Source organism: Myodes glareolus, chromosome 9, assembly GCF_982192425.1.
Source record: "Myodes glareolus chromosome 9, mMyoGla1.1, whole genome shotgun sequence".
Classification (NCBI taxonomy): domain Eukaryota; kingdom Metazoa; phylum Chordata; class Mammalia; order Rodentia; family Cricetidae; genus Myodes; species Myodes glareolus.
In genome coordinates, this window is record NC_142034.1 from 50218654 (window position 1) to 50227441 (window position 8788).

The 8788-nt window shown below is 37.5% G+C and overlaps 1 protein-coding gene across 1 annotated transcript; it reads right to left on the reverse strand.

The window, feature by feature from the left end:
- Window positions 1-7526: 7526 nt before the first annotated feature.
- LOC125409245 (olfactory receptor 1468-like) lies at window positions 7527-8459 on the reverse strand. Its single transcript, XM_048448056.3, has one exon. The coding sequence runs from the start codon at window positions 8457-8459 to the stop codon at window positions 7527-7529; it is 933 nt and encodes a 310-aa protein (XP_048304013.3).
- Between the last annotated feature and the right edge of the window lie 329 nt (window positions 8460-8788).

Here is an 8788-nt window from a genome sequence, read left to right on the forward strand (position 1 = left end):
AGATCACCATGGATTAATGTTAGAATTCAACAACAATGCTATCCCCAGGAAGCCAACAAACTCAGGGAAGCTGAACAGTCAACTACTGAATCACCCCTGGGTCAAGAAAGAAATAAAGAAAGAAATTAAAGTCTTCCTTGAATTTAACGAAAATAAAAACACAACATACTCAAACCTATGGGACACTATGAAAGCAGTGCTAAGAGGAAAGTTCATAGCACTAAGTGCCCAGTTAAAGAAAACGGAGAAAGCACACATTGGAGACTTAACAGCACACCTGAAAGTTCTAGAAAAAAAAAAGCAGATTCACCCAGGAGAAGTAGAAGACTGGAAATAATCAGACTGAGGGCTGAAATCAACAAAATAGAAATACAAAAAACAATCCAAAGAATCAATGAATCAAAAAGCTGGTTCTTGGAGAAAATCAACAATATTGACAAATCCCTATCCAAACTAATCAAATGACAGAGAGATCATGCAAATTAATAAGATCAGAAAAGAAAATTGGGAATTCAGAGAATTATTAGATCTTGCTACAAAAGCCTGTATGCCAAAAAATTGGAATATGTAAAAGAAATGGAAATTTTTTTAGATAAGTAGCATATACCAAAGTGGAACCAAGAACAGGTGAACAATCTAAATAGACCTGTTAGTCGCGAAGAATTAGAAGCTGTTATCAAAAATCTCCCTACCCAATAAAGCCCAGGACCAGATGGTTTCAATGCAGAATTCTACTAGAACTTCAAAGAAGAGCTAATACCGATACTCCTTAACGTATTTCACAATATAGAAACAGGAGAGTCATTGCCAAACTCCTTTTATGAAGCTCCAGTTACTCTGATACCAAAACCATACAAAGACACAACCAAGAAAGAGAATTACAGGCCAATCTCACTCTTGAACATCGATGCAAAAATCCTCAACTAAATACTGGCAAACCAAATCCAAGAACACATTAGAAAAATTATCCACTAAGATCAAGTGGGCTTCATTCCAGAGATGCAGGGCTGGTTCAACATACGCAATCTATCAATGTAATCCATCATATAAATAAAAAGAAAGAAAAAAACCATATGATCATTTCATTGGATGCTGAGAAAGCATTTGACAAAATTCAACACCTCTTTATGATAAAGGTGTTGGAGAGATTGGGGATATGATGATCATACCTAAATATAATAAAAGCAATATATAGCAAGCCAACAGCTGACATCAAATTGAATGGAGAGAAACTCAAAGCCATTCCACTAAAATCAGGAACACGACAAGGCTGTCCACTCTCTCCATACCTCTTCAATATAGTGCTTGAAGTTCTAGCTATAGCAATAAGACAACATAAGGGAATCAAAGGGATTAAAATTGGAAAGGATGAAATTAAACTCTCGTTATTTGCAAACGATATGATAGTGTACATAAGCGACACCAAAAGCTCTACCAAAGAACTCCTACAGCTGATAAACACCTTTAGTAATGTGGCAGAATAAAAGATCAACTCCAAAAAATCAGTTGACTCCTATACACAAAGGATAAAGAAGCAGAGAGGGAAATCTAACATCACCTTTCACGATGGCCACATATAGCATAAAATATCTTGGGGTAACTCTAATCAAGGAAGTGAAAGACCTATTTGACAAGAACTTTAAGTCTTTGAAGAAAGAAATGGAGGAGGTTACCAGAAAATGGAAAGACCTCCCCTGCTCTTGGAGTGGGAGACTCAACATAGTAAAAATGGCAATTCTACCAAAAGCAATCTATAGATTCAATGCAATCCCCATCAAAATCCCATCAAAATTCTTCACTGATACAAGGGGACGGATCTAATGAGAGTTTACCAAGGCCAGTTGGACTGGGACTGAACGAGGACGCTATCCAACCATATTCTCTGAATGTGGCCGGATTCTCTGAATGTGGTTGGCCCGGAGTCTTTCAACTCTCAGCAATTCCACTCTTGGGAATATACCCAAGAGATACCCTATCATACTACAAAAGCATTTGTTCAACTATGTTCATAGCAGCACTATTTGTAATAGCCAGAACATGGAAACAACCTAGGTGCCCCTCAATAGAAGAATGGTTTAAAAAGGTGTGGAACATATACACATTAGAGTTTTACTCAGTGGTAAAAAACAATGACATCTTAAATTTTGAATGCAAATGGATGGAAAGCGAAAACACTTTACTGAGTGAGGTAACCCAGACCCAAAAAGAGGAATATGGTATGTACTCACTTATAAGTGGATTCTAGCAATAGTTAAAGGTCTTTGAGCCTATAATTCATGATCCTAGAAAAGCTAAATAAGAAGGTGAACCTGAAGAAAATCATATGGTTATTCTCCTGGATATTGGAAGTAGACAAGATTGCCAGGCAAACTTGGGTTCACGGGGGTGGGGGTGGAAGTAAGGGGAGATGGTTAGAGAGAAGGGAGAGGGGGAGGATTGGGGATGGCTTGGGGGAAAGGGATGGGGCGGAGGGAGGAAGGATGGATATGGGAGCAGGGAAGTATATATCTCAACTAAGGGAGCCATTTTAGGGTTTGCAAGAGACTTGATTCTGGAGGGGTTCCCAGGCCCAAGGAGAGGTCCCCAGATTGTTCCCTGGGCAGCAGAGAAGAGGGTGCCTGAACTGGCCTTGGGCCATAACCATACTGATGAATATTTTGCATATCACCATAGAACCTTCATCTGGCGACAGATGGAGATAGAGACAAGGACACATATCGGAACACTGGACTTAACTCCCTCGGTCCAAATGAGAAGCAGAAGGAGGGAGAACGTGAGCAAGAAAGGCAGGACCAGAGGGAACCTTCATCTGACGATAGATGGAGATAGAGACGGAGACCCACATTGGAGCACTGGACTGAGCCCCCAAGGTCCAAATGAGGAGCAGAAGGAGGGAGAACATGAAAAAGGAAATCAGGACCGCGAGGGGTGCGTTCACCCTCTGATACAAGGGGACTGATCGAATGAGAGCTCACCAAGGCCATCTGGACTGGGACTGAAACAGCATGTGATCAATCCGGAGTCTCTGAATGTGGTTGACATGGGGACTGACTGAGAAGCCATTGATAATGGCACTGGGACTTGTTTCTTCTGCATGTACTGGCTTTTTGGGACCCTAGTCTGGTTGGATGCTCACCTTCCTAGACCTGGAGGGAGAGGTGAGGAACTTGAACTTCCCACAGGACTGAAAACTCTGACTGCTCTTAGGACTGGAGAGGGAGGAGGAGAGGGATTGGCGAGGAGGAGGAGTGGGAGTGAGGGGAATGAGAGGGTATGGGGAGGAGGGGAGGAAGTGGAAATTTTTATAAACAAATAAATAAATAAGTTAAAAAGAGAGAGAGAGAGAAGGCCTCCCAAGGATATCTACTAAAAGCAGTATAACAAGTTATAATAAAGGTCGACACAAATCCTCATACTGAATCTGGAAGAGTCAACCTACTAGGAGGAAATGGGTACGCAGTACATGCAAAAGTGTCATAGAAACCACTAGTCCCACTATTAGGAGTTCTACAAAAACCACAAGATAAACAGCCATGATACATATGCAGAGGACCTAGTACAGACTCTTGCAGGTCCCATGATTGACTCTTGAGGCTCTGTGAGTCCCTGTGAGCCGTGCTTAGTTGATTTTATGGACTATGCTCTCATGGAAACCTGGGCTCCAGTAGCTACTACAATTATACCTCCCTGTCATCTTCAGGATTCCCAACGCTCAGCCTAATGTTGGGAGTGAGTGTCTGCATCTGATCCTATCAGCTTCTGAGAGTTCTTAAATAAGGCATCAGAGAGCTTTTAAGAACTATTCAAATCCTTAGAAATCAGAGAAATGAAAATCGAAATGTCTCTGAGATTTCATCTTACCCCAGGCAGAACTGCTAAGATTAAGAAAGTGAATGATAACAAATGCCAGTGAAATATAAGAAAAGGAGAACCCTTATTATTGGTGGGAATGAAAACTGGTGCAACCACTATAGATATTAGTAGAAACATGCCTCCAAAAGCTAGAAAAGCTATCTAATACCTAAACCATATACCCAAAGAATTCTATGTCTTACTAGACTGGTATGTGGCTATCCATGTTTATTGATGCTCTATTCACAGTAGCTAGGAAATGGGAACAGTCAAGATCTCTATCAAATGATGAATGGACAATGTAAGAGTAGTACATATGGAAGAGGTTCAGGCCCGGTGTGTGTTGCCATAGTTCCTGTGGGTTCATCCATGCATCAGAGCTATTTTATCTGAAGAACATTATTTCCTTGGAGTCATTCATCTCCTGGGCTTTCCTAATCTTTTTACCACCTTTTCCAAATGATGCCTGAGTCTTGAGAATTGTTGAAAATTTTGTCTTTCCTCCAGAGTGTATTTTGGGTTCCTGGTAAAAAAAATTATGTGTCCATGATTAAAGACTTGAATGTAGTTCTCCAATTTGATTTTATTGATCAATAGATTTTTATGAAGTATATTGTCTTCATGCATGATGAGAAAGAATGTTCTAGTCCTCTCTTTTACTGGGATTATCCAACATTCTAGCACCATTTGATGAAGAGTTTTTTCTCTAATATGAACAGAATATTCAGTGAAAAGGGCTACAACTTAAAAGTTTTCTGAATCATTAACTACTTTTATGGATAGTTATGTACATTTTGGGAAGTAGATTCTCAGTTAATTGGGTATAAAGTAACATCATAAAACATTTAAGGACAAGGATGAGATGTGATGGAATTTAACATTCAAAGTTGTGTGTGTTGACTCTGAATGGCTCACAGAGCCTTACATGAAGATACATACTGGACAGACATGTAGAATATCAGCAAGCTATGCAGGATCTGGTCTTGAAGATGAGAAAATCAATGGATTCTAAAATACAGGAAGAGATTTTTATACCATAACTTACAGGGGAAGGTAAGGGAATGAAATGAAAAGACTAGAGAACTAATTCTTGGTACACTAGAGCATGTTACAATTCCTGTGATATGAGAGAAACTATACAGCATATTTTTCAAGTACTATAAAATTCTGCATAAGGAATTTTGCAAGGCAAATGAGAGACATTCTTAAAGACTGGCATGTTCTTCTAGCTTTTTTCTGTGGGTTTGGTGGAAATAAGATTAAGAACTGCTGGCTAATAATTTCAGAAACAAACATTACAAATACAATTGTTATGTAAGAGGACCAGAAAAATTAGTTCAGGATCACACCAAGCCAGAAAATACAACAAAGAAATTAAAAGGGAAGAAAATGTTGAAAGATGAAATGATCCAAAAATCAAAATAGGAAGAAGAGGAGGAAACACTAGAAGGTTATTGACTGGAATAGAAAAGAAAGTCCCTTCAATACATAATAAGGAAAACACTAAAATTACATTAGAAAGAAAGAATTCTAAATGCTTCCATTGAAAAAGGCCAATTAATATATAAAGGCATCCCTATTATAACTGTACAAAGCTTCTCAATGAAAACTTTATAAGTCAGAAGGACATGACTGAATGTATTCCAGACTCTGAGAGGTCATAGATAACAGCCTAAACTACTATACCTAGGCAAACTTTCAATCAATATTTATCTACAAATTCAGTCCTTCAGAAGATACTGGAAAGAAAATTTCAACACAAGGAGGTTAACTACAATCATGAAAACATAGGAAATAAATAATCTCACACCACCAAAACCAAAAAAGGAACACACATGCACACACACACACACACACACACACACACACACAGTCACACACATAAACACTACCACTTCCACCACCAACAAGAAAGTAAAGGAATTAAAATTATTGGTCATTGATAACTCTTATTATCAATGGATTCAATTGCCTAATAAAAATAAACAGTCTAACAGAATGAATGTAAAAACAGGATCTATTCTTATTCTTCATATAAGAAAGACAGATCAACATCAAATACAGATAGACATTATATCACAATAAAGGGTTGGAGATAGTTTTCCATGCAAATGAACCTAAGAAGCAAGCTAATATCAACAGTCTAGTATCTAACAAAATAGATTAATCCAAAATCAATGAAAAGAGATAGGAAAGGACACTTCATATTCATCAAAGTATGAATCCAATGAGATGATATTTCAATTCTTAACATCTATGCCCTACATGCAAGGGCATCCATGTTTGTAAAGGAAATATTACTAGACCTTAAACCATACATAGACCCTCACACATTGATAGTAGGAAACTGCAGTACCCTTTTTTAATACCAATATAGAGGTCATCTAGACAAAAAGCAAGCAGAGAAATACTGGAGCTCACAGGCGTTAAAACCAAACATACCTAATATATACCTACAGAACATTTCACCCAAACACAAAAGAATACACCTTCTTCTCAGACCCTCAAAGAACTTTTCCCCCAAATTGACCACATAATCAGTGACAATACAAGTGGCAAAAAAATACAAGAAAACTGATATAACCTCAGAATACAATCAGACCACCACTAATTAAAGAAACACCCTTCACAATAACCACAAACAATATTAAAAAAAATATTGGTGTAGCCCTAACCAAGCAAACCCAAGAATTGTATGACAAAATCTTCAAATCTTCAAAGAATGAAATTGAAGATATAAAAAATGGAAATCTCTACCATGCTCATTGATTGATAGAATTATTGTAGCAGAAATGGTTATCCTACCAAAAGAAATCAAAATTCTACCACAATTCTTTACAGAAATTGAAATGACAATATTCAGTTTCATATGAAAAAACAAAACCAAAAAAACCCCAGGATAGCTAGAACAGTCTTAAAAATAAAAGAAGTTCTGTAGGCATATCCATCACTAATTTGAACCTGTAGCGCAGTGCTATAGTACCAGAAATACATGATATCAACATTAAAAGAAACATGTTGATCAATTTAATAGAACCAAAGATCCAGACATAAATCCCACACTTGTGGACACCTAAATTATGATACAAACACCTGAAATATACAACAAAAAAAGTAAAAAACATCATCAACAAATGGTGCTGGTATAACTGGATGTCAGTATGTAGAGGAACACAAATAAATCCATATTTATCACCCAGAATAAATTTCAAACCAAGTGAATCAAGTTCTCAACCGTAAACTATACACTGCATCTAATAGAAGACAAAATAGGGAATAACCTTGAATGCATTGGGATGATAGAAGAATACATAAGTAGAAATAGATTACTGAGCATCAATATAATATTATTAAATATAATTTGTTAATATTTAAAAAGTGTACTCCAACCAACACAGAAATTTGCCTAAAATCACAAAATCTTGGAATAACTGTAATATAAAGTATGGAGATCTGATAAAACAGTGGCTCTTATCTAATGATATTCTAGAATCACACATTAAAGACAGGGGATGGCACCACTGAGTCACTAAGGTCCCATTTCTTAACTGAACTACTTTGAAAAATTTGTTTCTAGTATGCTATTGAATGTTTGTCTCATTTAAGAGATACATTTTGTAATATCAATACCAAAATATTTACTAGACATATTTAAGTAAATATTAGAGTTGCCATTATAAAGAGATTTTCTTCTTGCAAAGGACTCTTATCAGGGCCTCTTTCATGTCTCTATTCCTCAGACTGTAGATGAAGGGGTTCAGCATGGGAGTCACCACTGTGTACATCATGGCCATGGCAGTATCTTTAGCAGTATCATTATTAGCTGATGGAAATATGTAGAGACCAATAAGTGTCCCATAGAACAGTGAGACCACAGACAGGTGGGAGCCACAGGTGGAAAAGACCTTGTGGATAACTCGAGCAGATGAAACCTTTAGGATGGAGCAAACAATTTTTATATAGGACATAAGGATGAGTAAGAATGGAATGACACTAAAAAGCCCTCCCAAGATAAATATCATTAGTTCATTGATATAAATGTCAGAACAGGCCAACTTGAGCAGGGCAGATATATCACAGAAAAATTGATGGATCACATTGTCCTTACAAAACGACAATCTAGCCAGGAGTAGGGTATGCAACATGGAATACAGTATGGTAAGTACCCAGCACAACACGACCAGGCACACACAGAGCTTGGGGCTCATGATGCTGGTGTAATGAAGGGGAAAGCAGATGGCCACATAGCGGTCATAGGCCATGACCACAAGAAGGAAACTTTCCATGCCTCCAAAAACTATTAAGAAGTACATTTGTGTCAGACAACCTTCATACGGGATGGATAGGTCATTGTTCTTCATGGTCTGCAACAATTTGGGCATTGTGACAGAGGACAAACAGAAGTCGGAGAATGACAAGTTGCTGAGAAACAAGTACATTGGTGTGTGGAGATGGGAGTCCAGTAGAATGAAAATGATGATGATGAGGTTCCCCAGGACAGTAGTGAGGTACATGGCCAGGAACAGGGCATAGAACAGGTGCTGGTGTTCTGGGGGGATGGGCAGGCCCCGGAGGAGGAACTGAGAGGTAAAAGTTTTATTGCTCATTGTAATTTTTCCTCTCCAATCCTAATGAAAAAACACCAGTGTCTCTAAAAATTCAAAATATAAATGAATGTAGATTCACGATATATATTCTACAAAAATAGATTTGACAGTTATTGTAATAATAATCTCTAATTCTAAATATCTGTAATCATTGCCATCACAAATGATTTTCTCAGATTTTTTTAAGAGATTTCTATTTTTCAGTCTTTCTTAAACAGTTCTATTCATTTCTACAGAGATACAAAATGAACTAATGCTTCTCTCTCCTATTGTCAGCACATCATTGGTAACTGTAGTTTGTTTATTTGTACTTTATTCTAGGTTACATA

Bases quoted from the DNA above. Each gene is read 5' to 3' on its own strand.
- LOC125409245 (XM_048448056.3), bottom strand. From the start codon at position 8,459: ATGAGCAATAAAACTTTTACCTCTCAGTTCCTCCTCCGGGGCCTGCCC.